The sequence below is a fragment of the Carcharhinus amblyrhynchos genome, chromosome 17 (genome assembly GCF_965287045.1).
Source record: "Carcharhinus amblyrhynchos chromosome 17, sCarAmb.v2.hapA, whole genome shotgun sequence".
NCBI classification, from domain to species: domain Eukaryota; kingdom Metazoa; phylum Chordata; class Chondrichthyes; order Carcharhiniformes; family Carcharhinidae; genus Carcharhinus; species Carcharhinus amblyrhynchos.
The window spans coordinates 56,122,599-56,144,011 of record NC_137340.1 but is presented as its reverse complement, the minus strand read 5'-3'; the positions used below and the strand labels follow the sequence as shown (position 1 = coordinate 56,144,011).

Genomic DNA, 21,413 nt, shown 5'->3' with positions numbered 1-21,413 from the left:
GGACTTCCTTCCTCAGATTAGGAGACCAAAACTGCACACAGTGGGCCTGATTATACCATTTTCATTCTAAGTGCTGAATCTGTGCGCAATTCAGATTTGATTTGGAAATCTGCTTTCAGGCGCCCCCGTGCACACTCAGCCTGAAAAAAACATCATGGGTCTCAATTGTGTTATGGGGGGGGGAGAGGGGGCCTTAATGCACCTAAAATGATCAGAGCTCTGAACTGTGCAAGCGCAATTAGAAAAAAATTGGAAAAAGTGTATCCGTGTCAGATCGCTCCCGGGCTGCAGAAAGCAGAGAAAGCGAGCCGGGAGCGACAAGCGGAAGCAATCGTTCCCACAGGCATCACTGTCCCCTTGATCCACCTTCCCCCCCCCCCAACTACACAGACCTCCTTCCCCTCCCCCCCACCGACTGCCCGCAGAGTGGCAATGGACCCTTCCCCTCCCCCTCTCCGTCCCCCCAACCAGAGATCCATCTGGCCTTCCCCCCGCAACCCCCCACCCCCAGAGAATGATCCGGCCTCGCCCCTCCCCCCCAAGAGGTACATCTGACCCACCTCCCTCCCCACCCTAACCAGTCAACAATTGGCCCTCCCTCCCTCCCCCCGCCAACCAGACAATGATCGGACCTCCCTCTCCCCCCCTCCCCCCCCCCCACCCTTCGATCACCGATCTGAGGCAGTGAGCTATTGGAAGCACTGAACTCACCTCTTCAGCAGCCGGAGCACCCAAAACAGACTTTTATTCAGCATGTTCATTTTGGCGTGATTCTGGATGGGCGAACACGGTGGTAAAGGGGGAAATGCTGATAAAGTTGGGTGGTCAGTTCATTAATTCAATGTAAATACATGCAAATGCATTGAATACATTGTTGCGCCCGTTTTGGGCATGAATTGGATTGAGGCCATTCCTGGGTCTCGGTAAAATGACAGTCTGTGTGGATGTGGGTGCATTAATGGCCTCACACCTGACTTTACCACGTTTTTGTGCCTGAAATTGTAAAATTGGGCCCAATATTCCAGGTGTAGCCTCACCAACACCCTATACAATTACAGTAAAACATCCCTATCCCTATACACAAATCCTCTCGCTATGAACATACCATTTACCTTCTTTACTGCCTGCTGTACCTGCATGCTTACTTTCAGTGACTGAGGCACGAGGGCTCCAAGATCTCGTTGAGTATCCACCATTCTCAATTTACACCCATTCAAACAATAATCTGCTTTCCTATTATTGCTACCAAAGTGGATAACCTCACATTTATCCACATTATACTGAAAATGCCTTGCATATGACCACACACTCAGCCTGTCCAAATCACACTGAATCATCTCTGTATCCTCCTCACAGCTCTCCCTCCCACCCAACTTTGTATCATCTGCAAATTTGGAGATAATACATTTGGATCCCTCTTCTAAATCATTAATATATAATGTGAACAGTTGGGGTCCTGGTGCAGATCCCTGTGGAACCCCACTAATCATTGACTGCCAATCCAGGTTGTCTTCACTGTTTCTGGTGCAGTGTACTTATATTTTACTTAATTCTGTTTAATTCAAAAAAATTAGGCATATGTACCTTGTAGGACAAGCACAACTGAGTCCCTAGTGTTAGAAATTTGTTTTATTCAGAAGAGTTTGAAACCCTACACCTTCCAGCTGATAGAATGTTATTGTATATTGCGAAGGGAACTGAATGCAGATGTAGAGAGGTTACAGACCAGTGAAGAGACCACATCTGGCACACTGTACAGTATTGTCTCCTTAGCTAAGGAAGGATATAAATGTGTTGGGAGCAGTTTAGAAACAGCTTACTGGAATAAGAGCAGGAATGGGGAGTGTTGTCTTATGAGGAAAGGTTGGATCGACGGATGAAGGGAATTTAATGATAATACCCAGCATAGGGATATTAAGCAGCTAATATTTTAATATAAGGTTTTGGAAATAAATATAAAACTAAAATCGTTAATATTAATTGTTAAGTTTGCCAGTAACAGATTGCAAACTCAAGGTTTTATTGTATCAAAGAATTGACTAAAACATGAAGACTCGATTACAATGTAACTTGAACACGGTGCAGAATAAAACCATCCATTGATTAAAAGAACAAAATTATTGAAATTTATATTCGAGAACAAGGAGTTTGGTCTGGGAATTCTGCCAGATGTATGGGTCTGCATCCAGCAGAAAAACTGGTTTTAACTTCCTTGCACAATGCTAAATAACTTAAAAACATAGTTTAGTATTGCAAAGCAACAAGGAAGTCATTTTTATTGAGGAGTATACTTCCAGTAGTTGAATGGTTCGATTTGAGAATGTTGTCATGATTAGATCGACAAGTTAAATATTCAATGAGATCGTGTTAAGTTAATTGCTGGGCTGTATCTAAGATAACCAAATTGTATAATTGGACAGGTATTTGGCATGAAAATGGAGATCTGCGGAGAGATCTTGAAGTGCAGTCACATCACCAGATCCCCCTTTGGCCAAAGTATTGTATTTGTCTAACGTATGTCCTTTGTGTTTTGTATTATTTGCATGTTCTGTAACAAAACTAGTTTTGGAAATAAATTTTATTACACTTTAAATCTGAGTTTCATTTACTTTGTGAATAATATTAAATAGAATTACTTTTTATATTTCTAAAGTAATCCAACTACTGAAATCTGAATTCCCTACTTCACAGACTTTAAAAGATCAAGAGTGACTTTATTGGAAACATATAAAGTCCTGAGGGGACTTGACGGAGTGGATTTGGAGAGGGTGTTCCCCTTACGGAACTATCTAGAATTCAGAGTCACTATATAGCAAAATGGATTCACTTAGTAAAGACAGAGATGAGATTCCTTTTCTCTCAGGGGGTAGTGGCTTTTTGAAACTCTCTTCCCCAAAAGTTGGTGAAGCAGAATCTTTGACAGACAGAGATAGATTCTCGACAAGCCAGAGTGTAAAATGTTACGGGGGTAGGAAGCAGGCAGCTGAGGTAAATGTGGGAGTTGTACTGAACGAGGCGAGAGAATTGATAACAGCAAACAAAGAAATGGCAGATACGCAAATTAAATTTTTTGCACCGGTCTTACAAATATCCCTAAGTTATCAGATGGGCTAGAATCTATAAAAATCTCAATCATAAGGGATAGAGAATTAGAGAAACTCAAGAGGCTAAAGGTGGACAAGTTGCCAGGGCCCGATGAACTGCGTGTTGGGATTTTAATGGAAGTGGCTGCAGAGATCGCAGATTCTCAAAGTGGAATCTTTCATAACTCGCTAAATTCCAGGAGGGTACCAGGAGATTGGAAAACAGCCAGTGTGACATCTTATTCAAAAAGGGAAAAAGGCAGAAGGCAGGGAAATGTAGGTCAGTTAATTTAATATCAAATACTGGCAAAATGCTGGGATAAATAAGCAAAGAGAAAATAGCTAATCATTTAGGAAAGTTGAATATAATCAAATGTAGTCAGCGTGGTTATATGAAAGGCAAATCATATTTGACAAATTTGTTTGAATCATTTGAGGGTATAACAGGGAGAGTACCGAGAGGGGAACCTATAGATGTAGAATATTTAGATTTCCAAAAGCATTTGACACTCGGTTTGATTTTACCATTGCATTGTGCTCACTTTCGGGCACGAAAACGTGATAAAATCGGGTATGAGGCGATTAGCATGATTCTATTCCACACAGATGCCCACTTTACCAAGGCTCAGAAATGGCCACAATCTGAACCACCCCTAAATAACTTAACAAGCTGGACACACAATTTTACCTGCATTCTCCCCTTTACCATCGCAGTCACCCACCCAGACTCGGCACAAAGCAGATACGTTCGGCAAAGATCCGATTTGGATGCTTCGGCTTCTGAAGAATTCCGTTCAGCTTCTGGCAGCTCTCGAACTCAGATCGGTGATGGGTTGGGGGGGGGCGCAGATCATTCTCTGGTTGGGGGGGAGGGAGGTGGGTCAGATCATTCTATGATGGGGAGAGAGGAGGGAGGCCCAATAATTTTCTGGTGGAGGGGGGAGGGAGGAGGGAGGCCAAATGATTCTCTGGTGGTGGGGAGGAGGAGGGAGGTCAGATTAGTCTTTGGTGAGGGGGGTGGGGAGCGGAAGTGGGGGTGGGTGGGTGCGCTAGCACTCTGTGGGTGATTGGTGGGGGGGAGGGGGAAGTGGGCTGCGATTGGTCTGAGTAGTGGGGGGGTGGGTGGATAATGCTTTCAACCTTGGCCTCCTGTGTTGCCATGTTTAGGAAACTGTGGACCTGTACGCCCAGATCCCTCTGTATGTAAATGGAACATTCTAATACACTCCTTCCATTCCATGGGCTTTTACTCTATACGGCAGCCTCTTATGTGATATCATAGGGGCGATTTTACCATTTTGATTCTAAGTGCTGAATCTGGGCACAATTCAGGTTGAACTTGGTAACCTGCTCTCAGGCGCCTCCGTAAGCACTTAGCCTGAAAAAAAAATCTCAAATCTAAATCGTGCTTTGGGTGGGACTTATTGAGCCTGAAACGCTGCTGCTCCAATCGGAATCTTCAACTGCGTGTGCACAATGAGGAAACATTTTGAAAAATGCTCCCTGTCACATTGTTCCTGGGCCACAAAAGATGGACAAAGCGGCCCGGAAACAAACAGTGAGAGCTACGGCCCCCAGAGACATCGCCCCACCCCCACACTCTGTGTAAAAAACTCCCCCGCACATCTCCACTCAACCTTTACCCTCCTTATCTTGAACTTCCACCCCCTTGTAATTGTCATTTCTGCCCTGGGAAAAAGCTTCCAACTGTTCACCCTATCCATACCCCTCATAATTTTATAAACTTCTATCAGGTCGCCCCTCAGTCTGTCTTTCCAGGGAGATCAATCCCAGTTTATTCAATCTCTCCTCATAGCTAATACCCTCCATACCGGGCAACATCCTGGGAAACCTTTTCTGAACTCTCTCCAAAGTATGGTGACCAGAATTGGACACAGTTTCCAAATGTGGCCTAACCAGTGTTTTATACAACAGTAACATAATTTGGCAACTTTTATATTCGATGCCCTGTCCGATGAAGGCAAGCATGCCATCTGCTTTCTTCACCACCTTTTCCACCTGCGCTGCCACATTAAGGATCTGTCCTCCCAGATCTCTCCGTGTGTCTATGTCCCTGATTGTTTTGTCATTTATTTTATGGCTCCCACCTGAATTGGATTTACCAAAATGCATCATCTCAGACTTGTCCGGATTAAATTCCATCTGCCATTTCTCCGCCCAATTTTCCAGCCTATCTGTATCCTGCTGTATTCTCTGACAATCTTCATCACTATCCACAACTTCGCCAATCTTAGTATCATCCACAAACTTGCTAATCAGACCAGCTACATTTTCTTCCAAATCATTTCTATATATTACAGACAGCAGAGGTCCCAGCACTGATCCCTGTGGAACGCCACTAGTTACAGACCTCCATTCAGAAACACACCAGCTCCCCTCTGTCTTCCATGGCCCAGCCAGTTCTGAATTCATTTCGCTGGTTCACCCCTAATCCCATGAGATTTAATCTTTTGTACCAGCCTGCCATGAGGAGCCTTGTCAAATGCCTTACTATAGTCCCCATAGACAACTTCCACAGCCCTTCCCTCATCAATCATTCTTGTCACCTCCTCAAAAAATTCAATTAAATCTGAGACATGACCTCCCTCATAAAAAACCATGCTGTCTGTTGCTAACAAGACCATTCAGTTCCAAATGTATACAGATCCTATTCCTAAGAATGTTTTCCAGCAGTTTCACTGTCACTGATGTCAAGCTCACTGGCCTATGATTACCCAGGTTATCTTTGTTACCTTTCTTAAATAATGGGACAGCATTGGCTATCCTCCAATCCTCTGGTAACTCACCAGCAGCCAACGAGGAAGCAAAGATTTCTGTGAGAGGCCCTGCAATTTCATCTCTTGTCTCTCTCAGTAATCTGGGATAGATGGCATCTGGCCCTGGAGATTTGTCTACCTTAATGCTTTTTAATACACCTTACACTTCTTCCCTTGTAATGATGACTTGTTCTAAAGGGTTTACACACCCCTCCAAGACACCATCAATCGACATGTCTCTCTGCTTTGTGAATACAGATGCAAAAGTATAAGGGTGGTTCATTCAAAGTATTTAAAGTGGAGCTGGATAAATATTTGATAGATTGAGGAATACAGGGCGATGGGGAAATGGCTCAGTAAAGAACTGAGGCCAGGATAGATCACCCATGATTGTATCGAATGGTGGGGTAGGCTCGAATGGCCTCCTCCTGCTTCTATTTCTTGTGTTTGCATTCTTGTGTGCAGGTGAGAATATAAAATCGATCTTAATGAATTGCAGAGGAGCCTTGAGGGGCCGAGTGGCCTAATTCTGCTCTTAATTCAAATGTCTGTGGGATGCTGAGTGAAATAGTGCTCAGTCTGGCTACATTAAAGAGAGCAATCCCCACTGATAAGAAGCAAGTTCAAGTTGCAAGAAAATCAATGTAGAATTACAGCTGAAGAACTCTTGCTTATTCTAATCTGAGTCAGCACCCCTGGGATCCATTCTCACCTGTAGTTAGATCTCCAACAAGATCAAATTTCGTAAGCAAAGTGGTCCCTTGAGATTTCTCATCTCCAACTTGACATGACAGTGTCAGGCAACTGACAATCTTCCTTGACATGTGATAGGCCAGAAAACACCCCAAAACCTCACCTTTCACTTCTGGGGGGGCAAGATAACAAAGAAATAAGGTCAAAGTTATAATTCATAGAGACACTTATACTGAATGAACACTTGCTCAGAGGGAGCTTTACTCTGTATCTAACCCCGTGCTGTACCTGTCCTGGGAGTGTTTGATGGGGACAGTGTAGAGGGAGCTTTACTCTGTATCTAACCCCGTGCTGTACCTGTCCTGGGAGTGTTTGATGGGGGACAGTGTAGAGGGAGCTTTACTCTGTATCTAACCCCGTGCTGTACCTGTCCTGGGAGTGTTTGATGGAGACAGTGTAGAGGGAGCTTTACTCTGTATATAATCCCGTGCTGTACCTGTCCTGGGAGTGTTTGATGGGGACAGTGTAGAGGGAGCTTTACTCTGTATCTAACCCCGTGCTGTACCTGTCCTGGGAGTGTTTGATGGAGACAGTGTAGAGGGAGCTTTACTCTGTATATAATCCCGTGCTGTACCTGTCCTGGGAGTGTTTGATGGGGGGACAGTGTAGATGGAGCTTTACTCTGTATCTAACCCGTGCTGTACCTAGTTATTTTAACCTAACACAATGTTAACATATATATATTCATACATATATACCTAGCAACCTGCTACTCCCCATCTGAGGGAATGATCATTGACATTCCAGGGATAACTGAGGGTAACTAAAGCCTTTGTAAACCATCTGAGATCATTTTGGATCCTAAGCTGACAATCAGTTCCAGTCTCTTTAACTTTTACCTGTGTATCCGATGGCTTTAAACTGCTTGGAGGGTTTGGCACTCAAAGTGAATATATGTCCATCGGAGCATGCAGCCATTAGGTACTGTCCTGCATGGTCACATCTAACAGATCAGAAATAGATTAACTGAGATTGGAGGCTGCAACTGACATTGTGCAATTCAGACATCATTAGAGATCCATTGTAACTGTGTAGGAGTTGTAGACAGTGAGGATGGATGTTACAGTTTGCAGAGGGACATGGATAAGCTGCAGAGCTGGGCCGAGAGGTGGCAGATGGAGTTTAATACGGAAAAGTGTGAGGTGATTCACTTTGGTAAGAATAACAGGAGTACAGAATATAGGGCTAATGGAAGGACTCTTGGTAGTGTCGATGAGCAGAGAGATCTCGGTGTACATGTGCTTAGCTCCCTGAAAGTTCGACCCAGGTTGATAAGGTTGTTAAGAAGGCATACGGTGTGTTAGCTTTTATTGGTAGAGGGATTGAATTTCGGAGCCGTGAGGTCATGTTACAACTGTACAAAACTCTGGTGCGGCCGCACTTGGAGTATTGCGTACAGTTCTGGTCGCCGCATTATAAGAAAGATGTGGAGGCATTAGAAAGGGTGCAGAGGAGGTTCACCAGGATGTTGCCTGGTATGGTGGGAAGGTCTTATGAGGAAAGGCTGAGGGACTTGAGGCTGTTTTCGTTAGAGAGAAGAAGGTTAAGAGGTGACCTAATTGAGGCATACAAGATGATCAGAGGGTTAGATAGGGTGGACAGTGAGAGCCTTTTACCTCGGATGGTAATGGCTAACACAAGGGGACATAGCTTTAAATTAAGGGGTGGTAATTATAGGACGGATGTCAGAGGTAGGTTCTTTACTCAGAGGGTAGTAAGGGCGTGGAATGCCCTGCCTGCAGCAGTTGTGGACTCGCCAACTTTAAGGGCGTTCAAATGGTCAGTGGATAGGCATATGGATAACATTGGAATAGTTTAGGTTAGAGGGTCATTAGATTGGTTCCACTGGTCGGCGCAACATCGAGGGCCGAAGGGCCTGTACTGTGCTGGAATGTTCTATGTTCTATGAGTGACATCATTACAGACCCATTGTAACTGTACAATTCAGACATCATTACAGATCCGTGTTGATAACATGTGAATCATATTACAGATTATTTGTAATTATATTTAAAGTAAAGTAACTGAAGTCACAGGTGACCATAGGGTGTTCTCCCCTTTGAGAGGGAAGAGGTGACCAGTAGTGATTTAACCCGAGGATCACCATACCTCCGGTGGGGAGTAGGTTTGAGAGGACAAGGCCTTCAGGAATAGCCTCAGCAGTAACGGGAATTGAACCAGCATCGCAAACCAGCCGTCCAGCCAACTGAGCCAACCAACCCCAAACTGTACGAACTGAGTGCCGCACTGTCAGAGGGTCAGTGCTGAGGGAGTGCCGCACTGTCAGAGGGTCAGTGCTGAGGGAGTGCCGCACTGTCAGAGGGTCAGTGCTGAGGGAGTGCCGCACTGTCAGAGGGTCAGTGCTGAGGGAGCGCCGCACTGTCAGAGGGTCAGTGCTGAGGGAGCGCCGCACTGTCAGAGGGTCAGTGCTGAGGGAGTGCCGCACTGTCAGAGGGTCAGTGCTGAGGGAGTGCCGCACTGTCAGAGGGTCAGTGCTGAGGGAGTGCCGCACTGTCAGAGGGTCAGTACTGAGGGAGTGCCGCACTGTCAGAGGGTCAGTGCTGAGGGAGTGCCGCACTGTCAGAGGGTCAGTACTGAGGGAGTGCCGCACTGTCAGAGGGTCAGTACTGAGGGAGTGCCGCACTGTCAGAGGGTCAGTGCTGAGGGAGTGCCGCACTGTCAGAGGGTCAGTGCTGAGGGAGTGCCGCACTGTCAGAGGGTCAGTGCTGAGGGAGTGCCGCACTGTCAGAGGGTCAGTGCTGAGGGAGTGCCGCACTGTCAGAGGGTCAGTACTGAGGGAGTGCCGCACTGTCAGAGGGTCAGTGCTGAATGAAAAGTTAACTGATGGTATTTGCTGCTTCCTCAGGTGATTGGTTCAAATGCTAAGGTGTGATTTGGAGAATCAGGTGGGTTTTCCTCGTCTCCTTGACAACGTTCCCCCAGCCAACCACTGGGAGCAGATGTTTCATTCAGGAAAGTCTGTATCTGAGACACATTCCGGTCTCGTTCTCTGACCCCCTCTCTTCCCCCTCACTCACTTCAGAATGTTTATGGGCATGTTGTGGATGTGGATTTGGTAGACCAGCCGAGGGTTGTCCACATGTACCAGACTGATGTTATAGATGTGGCCAGTTTCCGTCGCCACGGCAACTTGGTTGGAGGAGGGGACGCACACCATATCTGTGATCTGAAAAAGGAATAAGCAAATGAAATTTATCTCCAATCATCACTGCTCTCATTTCAGTCTGCATCAAATATTCCTGGGAATTTCTTATAACATCCCCTCCACCACTCCCCCTTGAAAGAAAAGTTTAATTATTAGTCACATGTAAGGCTTACATTAACATTGCAATGAAGTTACTGTGAAATTCCCCTGGTCACCACAGTCTGTCGCCTGTTCGGGTCAGTGTACCTAACCAGTGTGTCTTTCAGAATGTGGGAGGAAACAAGTACACCCAGGGGAAACCCAGGCAGACACGGGGAGAACGTGCAGTCTCCACACAGACAGTGACCCAAGACGGGAATCGAACCCGGGTCCCTGGCACTGTAAAGCAGCAGTGCCAGTGTTTCGCTGCTGCCCAGATGAAACCAGGAGGGGGGAGCAGTTGAAATGGAGTGGGAACTTCCCCCTTCACTTCTCCCTGGTCTCATTTTGAATTGGAAATGGCGAGAACATTTGCCGAAAGCCAGGGTGAGGTCTCTTTTAGACCAGTCACAGAGTCGAGCTGAATGGGGGCAACAGGGGAGCAGAGAGAGCAAAATGGGAGACAAGGCACAGAGTGGCCCAGCAGTCAGTCACATACACGGTGCAGAGCTAAACGGGGGCAGCAGGGGGTGGGGGAGGGAGCAGAGAGAGCTGAACGGGGTACAGGGCACACAGCTGAACGGGGTACAGGGCACACAGCTGAACGGGGTACAGGGCACACAGCTGAACGGGGTACAGGGCACACAGCTGAACGGGGTACAGGGCACACAGCTGAACGGGGGCAGCAGGGGGAGTGGAGAGAGCAGAACAGGAGACAAGGTGGAGAGCGAGCCAGCAGTCAGTGGAACAATGACAGTGATATTCCATCAATTCAGTGAAAGCAGCAAGGAGTGAGCTTCCAAATGAGAAATGGAGATAGTTTCTCTCTATAATTGGGGAGGTTTGAGAAACTGAACAACTCAGTTAGTGGCCCAATGAACTTTTACGCTCAGTAAGTTTTTATCTTGGTTAGTTTTAAGTCGGCTAAGTTCTAAGCAATTAAGTTTAATATCTGGTAAATTTTAGATGGTATTCCAGTAAATTGAAGGTGCGGCAGGACAGCTCAGTCCCAGACAGTCACGTGATCAGCTCAGTCCCAGACAGTCACGTGATCAGCTCAGTCCCAGACAGTCACGTGATCAGCTCAGTCCCAGGCATCTTCAGGACATGTTTGAGCTGCAGGATCTGAATCTTTAAGTCTCAGAGTCTGAGCCGCTGTCTCTGCTTTGAGGGTTTGTGAGGCTGAGTGAGAGCGTGATGAATGTAGCCAGGGAGAGAGTGTGGGTCTGCCAGGCATCAGTGCAGGGCTCCCACAGATACATCTCAACCTCAAACTGGTATTCTGTTCTGAACAATGGTTGTGGCAATTGTTACTCTGGAGAATAAAGCAAGTACTGAGCCCATAGGTCAGTATAGGTGACTGAGCTGTGCAGAAGATGGTGCACTGTGGGGGCAGTTAGGAGTGTGGTGCCAAGAAGAAAGGAAGATCAGCAAAACAATAGTGTTAGAACATAAGAAATAGGAGCAGGAGTAGGCCATCTAGCCCTTCGAGCCTGCCCCGCCATTCAATAAGATCATGGCTGATCCCACATTCTGAAAGAGAATTCGATAGTCAGAGGAGCAGGCAGGCAGCCTGACACCCAACTCCAGAATCGTGTGTTACCTCCTTCCTGCCACAGACAAGAATATCAAAGAACAAAGAACAGCACAGGAACAGGCCCTTCGGCCCTCCAAGCCTGCATGATCACTTTCTCCTATCAAGACCAACCGCCTCTGTCCCTCTATTCCCTGTTTGTTCATGTATCTATCCAGATAAGTCTTAAATGTGGTCAACGTATCTGCCTCAACCACCTCACCTGGCAGCACATTCCAAGCCCCCACCACCCTCTGTGTAAAAAAAGTCCCCCGCACATCTCCATTGACCCTTTACCCCCTTATCTTGAATTTGTGCCCCTTGTAATTGTCATTTTTGCCCTAGGAAAAAGCTTCCAACTGTTCATCCTATCCATACCCCTCATAATTTCTATCAGATCGCCCCTCAACCTCTGTCTTTCCAGGGAGATCAATCCCAGTTTATTCAATCTCTCCTCATAGTGAATACTTTCCATACCAGGCAACATCCTGGTAAACCTTTTCTCTCCAAAGCCTCCATATCCTTCTGGTAATGTGGTGACCAGAATTGGACACAGTATTCCAAATGTGGCCTAACCAATGTTTTATACAACTGTAACAAGGAATAATTGCAAGCTCTACATACTGGTGAGCGATACAAGAACCTTTGGTGGGAGTGGAGAATGACAGCAGCGCTTCCTGCGGGTTCAATCACGAGAGATTTATCAGCATTTATTGTCCGTTGCTAAGTGAACTGAGGGGCATTTGGGTGTCAATGGTACCCAGTCTGGAGTCACATACAGGCCGAGCTGAGTAAGGAGGGCAGATTTCCTTCCCAAAAGGGGGACACCGGTGAACCAGTTAGGGTTCGTATTGCAATCAGGAATAGTTTGGAGTTAAAGACTTTTTAACCCCAGATTTTTTTATTATAAGTTCATAAGATGTCACAAAGTGATGTCAGAAGTTGGAAAGAGGACACAGGTTTAAGGTGCTGGGGAGCAGGTACAGAGGAGATGTCAGGGGTAAGTTTTTCACTCAGAGGGTGGTGAGTGAGTGGAATCAGCTGCCGTCAGTGGTGATGGAGGCGAACTCGCTGGGGTCTTTTAAAAAACTTCTGGATGAGTATATGGGATTTAATAGGATTGAGAGTTATAGGTAAGCCTAGTGGGCAAGGATACATTCGATGCAACTTGTGGGCCAAAGGGCCTGTTTGTGCTGCAGTTTTTCTATGTTCTAAGATATAGGAACAGAATTAGGCCATTTGGCCCATCGAGTCCGCTCCGTCATTCGATCATGGCTGATATGCTCCTCATCCCCATTTTCCTGCCTTCTCCCCATAACCCTTCACCCCATTCCCAATTAAAAATCTGTCTAACTCCTTAAATTTACTCACTGTGCCAGCATTCACCGCACTGTGGGGCAGTGAATTACAGATTCACAACCCTTTGGGGAAACTAGTTTCTCCTCAACTCTGTTTTAAATTTGCTTCCTCTTATCCTAAGACTGTGACCCCTCATCCTACAATGTCTCACAAGGGGACATTATTGAACTGAAATTTGACCATTTGCCCAGGCTGGGGTTAAAATGCAGATTAGCTGGGGTGGTGGGGTTGGGGGGGGATTCTCTGAATGACGAGTCCAGTACAACAGAACCAGGACACCATGTCCGGTTTGTGAATGGGGAAATCGCAGCGAGTTAGGAGGTGGCGGTGCATTCGACCAAAAGTATTGATCATACCCATCACTAACCTGTCCATCAATATACACAGCAACAACCTGACCATCAAAAACAACCTCACAACACCCATCTGTCTGTTTCTCGCTCTGTCTCCCTCTCTCTCTCTGTCTGTCTGTCTCTCTGTCTGTCTGTCCGTCTCTCTGTCTGTCTGTCTGTCCGTCTCTCTCTCAAGCAGTGTCCATTCATAGTGTCTACATGGCCTCGCCGATGTACAACAGATGAATGGACACCGTGCGACAATCACCAGGCAGAGAGTTCCCTCCCTGTCAGGCAACACTACAGCAGTCACAAGCATTCAGCCTCCGATCTTTGGGTAAGCGTTCTGTCAGTGGTCGGGGTTGGGGTGTGGTCTAACCATCTGCTCTGATCACAAATTATACCAGAGGTGGAGACAGGGTTGGCCAGGAGCTGCTTTGGGGAAATAGCAACCATTGAATCCAGTAGGGCTGAGAGGTCAAGTGGCCCATCAAGTCTGCACCCACTCTCCAAAAGAGTATCCCACCCAGACCCAAGCAACCAGAAAGTTGCCAGACTATCAGAAGGATGTGGAGGCTTTGGAGAGGGTACAGAAAAGATTTACCAGGATGTTGCCTGGTGTGGAGGGCATTAGCTATGAGGAGAGGTTGGAGAAATGTGGTTTGTTCTCACTGGGGTGACCTGATAGAAATCTACAAGATTGTGAGAGGCATGGACAGAGTGGATAGTCAGAAGCTCTTTCCCAGGGTGGAAGAATTAATTACGAGGGGACACAGGTTTATGGTGTCGGGGGAAGGTTTAAAGCAGATGTACAAGGCAGATTTTTTACACAGAGAGCAGTGGGTGCCTGGAACTCATTGCCAGGGGAGGGAGTGGAAGCGGATACGATTGTGACTTTCAAGGGACGTCTCGACAAGTACATGAATAGGACGGGAATAGAGGGATACGGTCCCCGGAAGGGTAGGGGGTTTTAGTTCAGTTGGACAGCATGGTCAGTGCAGGCTTGGTGGGCCGAAGGGCCTGTTCCTGTGCTGGAATTTTCTTTGTTCTTTTTATTCTTTATCCTTGAGTTAAGTGTGAAAACATCAGAATCCAGTTTATAATCACTGAATGCGTGGAAATGGCTCACTGTAGGTGCTGATTGGGCTGTGTTGGGGTCTGTTGCAATGTTTATAAACCCAGCTTTCCGGGGTGTGTCTCACCAAACGTCACATCAAGGTGCATGGCCAATTCAGTAAAAGATATAGTTTAACTGTACAGCACAGAAGGAACATCATGCCTGTGTTCATTGTTCAAAGGAGCTATTTAATTACAAACTACACCCTGAGATTTTCCACAGACATGTCACCATTTTGAGACAAAATAACAAAAGAGAAAGAGGATTCTTTACCTTTATTGGAAGGAAAATAGAGCTGACGTTCTTCCCATCCACAAGGGACCACACCTGCACGATGCCCAACGTCCTTGCAGACTGCAACATAACACAATGACTTGCATCAACAACTAAAGCAACGGAGGATTAACTTTCCCAGACAATAGCAGAGTGCTCGTTGCTTCTTCATTGTCTCTGTCCATTTCCTCATCAGCTTTGAGCTCTGTTTGATGGGGGACAGTGTAGAGGGAGCTTTACTCTGTATCTAACCCCGTGCTGTACCTGTCCTGGGAGTGTTTGATGGGGACAGTGTAGAGGGAGCTTTACTCTGTATCTAATCCCGTGCTGTACCTGTCCTGGGAGTGTTTGAGGGGGGACAGTGTAGAGGGAGCTTTACTCTGTATCTAACCCCGTGCTGTACCTGTCCTGGGAGTGTTTGATGGGGACAGTGTAGAGGGAGCTTTACTCTGTATCTAATCCCGTGCTGTACCTGTCCTGGGAGTGTTTGATGGGGGGACAGTGTAGAGGGAGCTTTACTCTGTATCTAACCCCGTGCTGTACCTGTCCTGGGAGTGTTTGATGGGGACAGTGTAGAGGGAGCTTTACTCTGTATCTAACCCCGTGCTGTACCTGTCCTGGGAGTGTTTGATGGGGACAGTGTAGAGGGAGCTTTACTCTGTATCTAATCCCGTGCTGTACCTGTCCTGGGAGTGTTTGAGGGGGGACAGTGTAGAGGGAGCTTTACTCTGTATCTAACCCCGTGCTGTACCTGTCCTGGGAGTGTTTGATGGGGACAGTGTAGAGGGAGCTTTACTCTGTATCTAATCCCGTGCTGTACCTGTCCTGGGAGTGTTTGATGGGGGGACAGTGTAGAGGGAGCTTTACTCTGTATCTAACCCCGTGCTGTACCTGTCCTGGGAGTGTTTGATGGGGACAGTGTAGAGGGAGCTTTACTCTGTATCTAACCCCGTGCTGTACCTGTCCTGGGAGTGTTTGATGGGGACAGTGTAGAGGGAGCTTTACTCTGTATCTAATCCCGTGCTGTACCTGTCCTGGGAGTGTTTGATGGGGGGACAGTGTAGAGGGAGCTTTACTCTGTATCTAACCCCGTGCTGTACCTGTCCTGGGAGTGTTTGATGGGGACAGTGTAGAGGGAGCTTTACTCTGTATCTAATCCCGTGCTGTACCTGTCCTGGGAGTGTTTGATGGGGGGACAGTGTAGAGGGAGCTTTACTCTGTATCTAACCCCGTGCTGTACCTGTCCTGGGAGTGTTTGATGGGGGACAGTGTAGAGGGAGCTTTACTCTGTATCTAACCCCGTGCTGTACCTGTCCTGGGAGTGTTTGATGGGGACAGTGTAGAGGGAGGTTTACTCTGTATCTAACCCCGTGCTGTACCTGTCCTGGGAGTGTTTGATGGGGGACAGTGTAGAGGGAGCTTTACTCTGTATCTAATCCCGTGCTGTACCTGTCCTGGGAGTGTTTGATGGGGACAGTGTAGAGGGAGCTTTACTCTGTATCTAACCCCATGCTGTCCCATTTGGGCTTGATTTCCACTGGCTATGAATGTATATGTGCCTGAGGTATCTGCTTGAAGCAGGTAGGATCCTCATTAACCGGGTAGCATCATTGCAGAGTGATGCTGCGTTGCTCTGGATGGTGTTTGAACCACTGATTGAGTCGGATTCCTGCTGTGTCGGGTTGCTCAATGGCTCTTTGGTGAAACGTGGCCAGCAGCGAAGCAACAGGGAAATTTCAAAGGCATGTGATTTACAGAGAGCCAGAGGAAGGTGATTTACTGGGAGTGGGTGAGGAACAGGGCGTGGGGATGGAGTTGGTGGGGGTTTAATGTGGAAAGGGGAAGAGGAGCTTGGATGGGTGACGGTAGGAGTTTACCAGGATGGGGTTGGTGGATGGTTTACTGGGAGGGGTGTGGGGGTTTCCTGGGATGGGGAAGTGGGGGAGATTCTTTACCAGAACGAGGTGGGAGGGGGACTGGGGGACCGGGTGTGGGTTTAAGTCACTCCTGTCGGATGGTTCCGAGCCCAGTGAAATTGTCCAGAGGAAGTCAGTGCTTCTGGAGAATTACCGAGTAAACTCTTACAAGAGATTCCTCAGCGCATTAATGAGATTCTCCTCTCAATGCAACCTGGGGAATCAAGGAATTATGGGCCAATATTTCATAATGTTTCTTGAGAAATAAAAACAGGCCAGGAGGCTGGGGAGTCTTCCCAGCTCTTCCTCAAATGAGTTTTTATACAATTCCAGCAGAACCTCGCAGCTAAAAGACCATTTTAAAGTATTGAAAAGAATAGAATGGCAGTGTTATTATTTGTAACCTTACCACACAGTATTGTCTCCCTGACCCGAGGAGAGCGGCTGACACAAAGTCCCCACTGTGAACTGCCAAGATTTTGGTCACGTTGTTTTCCTGTGGCGGTTTGTAGATACACACTGAACCCTGGGAGGAAAGGAACAACACTCTGGCTGTATTTTACACCTGTTTCAATACCTTACACCATCATCAGCATCCTTCACTGTAAACAACTTCCCCCTTTACCATCATCAATAAACTGATACTGTTCCTTCATTCATTAATCCAATTGTTACAATAACAACTTGCATTTAAAATCAAGGCTTTTGAAATAAACTATGTGTGAGTTCAGCCTCATCTCATAATCTCACGGAACACATTAGGGAAGTATTTCCACTCCAAGGAAATGATTTTTGTGCCATAATCTCTTTTTATACTGAATGTTTGTCCTGATGTCAGGTAACTCTGGGGTGGCATGGTGGCACAGTGGGTTAGCACGGCTGCCTCACAGCGCCAAGGACCCAGGTTTGAATCCCGGCTCAGGTCACTGCCTGTGTGGAATTTGCACGTTCTCCCCGTGTCTGCGTGGGTTTCCTCCGGGTGCTCCAGTTTCCTCCCACAGTCCCATGTTGGGTGGATTGGCCATGCTCAATTGCCCCTTAGTGTCAGGGGGACAAGCTAGGATAAATGCATGGTGTTATGGGGATAGGGTCTGGGTGAGATTGTGGTCAGTGCGGACTCGATGGGCTAAATGGCCTCCTTCTGCACTGTGGGGTTCTCTGATTCTAACTCAGTGTTGAGGCAGTAGTCTGATTAATGCTTCCCTGGAGCGGGGGTTGTGAGTTGAGGACGTTGTTTAATTATAGAATCGAATAGCACAACAGAGGCCACTTGGCTCTTCATCAACATTACATCAGATCAGAAACTCATGCTGGTGTTTCCTGAGCTGTCCGTAAGGTGAAGAAATCAGCGTGATGCTGCAGATGGAGCAAGTGTTGAATAAGTTAGTTCTTTGTTTCCATAAGTAGAGCTGGGGCCCAACATGCTTGCATCATTCGTGATGGAACTGTGCCCTGGCAGTGAGGTAATATAACGCAACGGGTGAGTGACACAGAAATGTGTGTCTCTGAAAATTACACTTTGCATTGACACCAAACAGGAAGGGAAAATTAATCTAAATGTTTGTCATACAAAGATCAGTAACGGTATGTTAGTCTGATCCAGCCAGACTGTGCTTAGGGTCCGACACATCAGTACAGCCCAGGACTGATTCTGTTTTACCTGCTCTGTAGCAATGAGCAGTGATTGGTAGTCTCTGGAGAATGCAATGTTTCTCACTGGCAAATCCGATGACCAGCATTCCTCAACTTCCACTCCGTTAGATTTCACAGTGATATAGTAGAGCGTTCCATCCTGAGAATACATTGCAATGGGTTACATGTCTATAGGGCCATGTAAAGCTTTGATGTTCTCAATGTCTCACATATACATTCATGTATATTCATAATCTCACACAAAATTAATGCATGCACATGAGAAACTGTACACACATACATGCAAGCACAAACACGTGCATACACACTTCCAACTAACTGTGACCAACATTGCCTTTGACAAGGTACCGAATGGTAGGTTGTTGCATAAGGTTAAATCTCACGGGATCCAGGGTGAGGTATCTAAATGGATACAAAATTGGCTTCTTGACAGGATGTGGAGATGCTGGTGTTGAACTCCCACTTACCTGACGAAGGATCAGCGCTCCGAAAGCTAGTGGCTTTTGCTACCAAATAAACCTGTTGGACTTTAAGCTGGTGTTGTGAGAGTTCTTACTGTTCTTGACAGGAGCCAGAGGGTGATTGTAGAGGGTTGTTTTTCAAACTAGAAGTCTGTGACCAGTGGTATGCCTCTGGGATCAGTGTTGGGCCCACTGTTATTTGTCACTTATATTAATGATTTGAATGAGAATATAGGAGGCATGGTTAGTAAGTTTGCAGATGAGACCAAGACTGGTGGCATTGTGGACAGTGAAGAAAGTTATCTCGGATTGCAATAGGGTTTTGATCAATTGGGCCAGTGGGCTGACAAATGGCAGATGGAGTTTAATTTGAATAAACGTGAGGTGATGCATTTTGGTAGACTGAACCAGAGCACAACTTACTCAGTTAATGGTAGGGCGCTGGGGAGAGTTACAGAGCAAAGAGATCTAGGGCTACAGGTTCATAGCTCCTTGAAATTGGAGTCACAGGCGGACAGAGTGGTGAAGAAGGCATTCAGCATGCTTGGTTTCATTGGTCAGAACATTGAATACAGGAGTTGGGACGTCTTGTTAAAGTTGTACAAGACATTGGTAAGGCCACACTTGGAATACTGTGTACAGTTCTGGTCACCCTATTATAGAAAGGATATTATTAAACTAGAAAGAGTGCAGAAAAGATTTACTAGGATGCTACAGGGGCTTGATAGTTTGAGTTATAAGGAGAAGCTGGATGGACTTTTTTCTCTGGAGTGTAGAAGACTGAGGGGTGATCTTATAGAGGTTTATAAAATAATGAGGGGCACAGATCAGCGAGATAGTCAATATTTTTTTCCCAAAGGTAGGGAAGTCTAAAACTAGAGGGCATAGGTTTAAGATGAAAGAGGAGAGATACAAAAGTGTCCAGAGGGGCAAATTTTTCACACAGATGCTGGTGAGAGCCTGGAACAAGCTGCCAGAGGCAGTAGTAGAGGCGGGTACAATTTTGTCTTTTAAGAAGCATTTAGATAGTTACATGGGTACGATGGGTATAGAGGGATATGGGACAAATGTGGGCAACTGGGATTAGCTTAGGGTTTCAAAAAAAAGGTGGCATGGACAAGTTGGGCCGAAGGGCCTGTTTCCGTGCTGTAAATCTCTATGACTCTGTAAGCACAGATTCAAATTCTAACCTACTGGTATAAGAGGCTTATAAGACTGCCAAAAATAAGTAGCAAGGCTGAGGATTCAGAACATTTCAAAATGCATCAAAGGACAGAGTAACTGCTAAAGAGAAAGAGGATAGAACACAAATGTAAATTTTTGCTGATGACACTAAGATTGGTGGAGTAGTGGATGAGGTGGAGGGCTCTTGTAGGCTGTAAAGAGACATTGATAGGATGCAGAGCTGGGCTGAAAAGTGGCAGACGGAGTTTAACCCTGATAAGTGCGAGGTGATTCATTTTGGTAGGACAAACTTGAATGCGGATTACAGGGTCAACGGCAGGATTCTGAGTAATGTGGAGGAACAGACAGATCTTGGGGTTGATATTCACAGATCTCTGAAGGTTGCCACTCAAGTGGATAGAGCTGTGAAGAAGGCTTATAGTGTGTTAGCGTTTATTAACAGGGGGCTTGAGTTTAAGAGCCGTGGGGTTATGCTGCAACTATACAGGACATTGGTGAGACCACGTTTGGAATATTGTGTTCAGTTCTGGTCACCTCACTATAATGAGGATATGGAAGCATTGGAGAGAATGCAGAGATTTACCAGGATGCTGCCTGGTTTGGAGGAAAGGTTGAGGGAGCTGGGGCTTTTCTCTTTAGAGCAGAGGAGGATGAAAGGAAACTTAATAGAGGCTTTATAAGATGATGAGGGGGATAGATAGAGTGGACGTTCAGAGACTATTTCCTTGGGTGGATGTAGCTGTTACTCGGGGGCATAACTATAAGGTTCATGGTGGGAGATATAGGAGGGATGTCTGAGGTAGATTCTTTACTCAGAGAGTGGTTGGGGTGTGGAATGCACTGCCTGCTGTGATAGTGGAGTCGGACACTTTAGGAACTTTCAAGCAGTTATTGGATAGGCACATGGAGCACACCAGAATGATAGGGAGTGGGATAGCTTGATCTTGGGTTTGAATGTAGCTCAGCACAACATCGAGGGCCGAAGGGCCTGTACTGAGCTGTACTGTTCTATGTTTCTATGTAAACTAGCGAAAAACAAAATCAGACTATAAAAGCTACTGTGCATAAGTAAAAAGGGAAAAGCAAGGGCAAATGTGAGTCTGTTTCAGGCAGCGACAGGATCATTTAAAATGGAACATAAAAATACAGTAGAGAAGCTAAAAAGTCACTTTGGCCTGATCACTTTTAAGGGGCATCTTGACAAGTACATGAATAGGATGGGAATAAAGGGATATGGTCTCCAGAAGGGTAGGGGGTTTTAGTTAAGTCGGGCAGCATGGTTAGTACAGGCTGGGAGGGCCGAAGGGCCTGTTCCTGTGCTGGAATTTTCTTTGTTCTTGAACTGGATTTTCACCAAGCCGGGTTGACCTGGGGGCCTGTTAAAATCAGGCAGGCAGAGTCCAGATCCAGGATTCCTGACCCCATTCCAGTCTGGTTGATTTTTAGACAAGTCTCTGCTTCCTGTCGGAAGTGTGAATCCAGCACACCCACCTGGCTGCTCCATTGCTGGCAGCTCCAAACATCCTGCAATTTTCCTGCAGTGGGGCCCGAGTTTTAGATTCGTACTTCTCATCCCCTCAGAGGACTTGTGAACTCTGGACTGCATGAGGGCACCTTAAAGCTTAAA

General features: G+C 46.4%; 1 protein-coding gene across 1 annotated transcript in view; it reads right to left on the bottom strand.

The window, feature by feature from the left end:
- Positions 1 to 21,413, bottom strand: part of cfap43 (cilia and flagella associated protein 43) — a 151,621-nt gene that overhangs the window by 83,917 nt on the left and 46,291 nt on the right. The window contains exons 8-13 of the mRNA XM_080205998.1: positions 18,148 to 18,279; positions 16,897 to 17,013; positions 14,572 to 14,652; positions 9,652 to 9,800; positions 7,453 to 7,556; positions 6,573 to 6,725 (exon numbers count right to left, since the gene is read on the bottom strand). Coding sequence (XP_080062124.1) covers positions 6,573 to 6,725; positions 7,453 to 7,556; positions 9,652 to 9,800; positions 14,572 to 14,652; positions 16,897 to 17,013; positions 18,148 to 18,279 — 736 coding nt within the window. The remainder of the gene's footprint in view (positions 1 to 6,572; positions 6,726 to 7,452; positions 7,557 to 9,651; positions 9,801 to 14,571; positions 14,653 to 16,896; positions 17,014 to 18,147; positions 18,280 to 21,413) is intronic.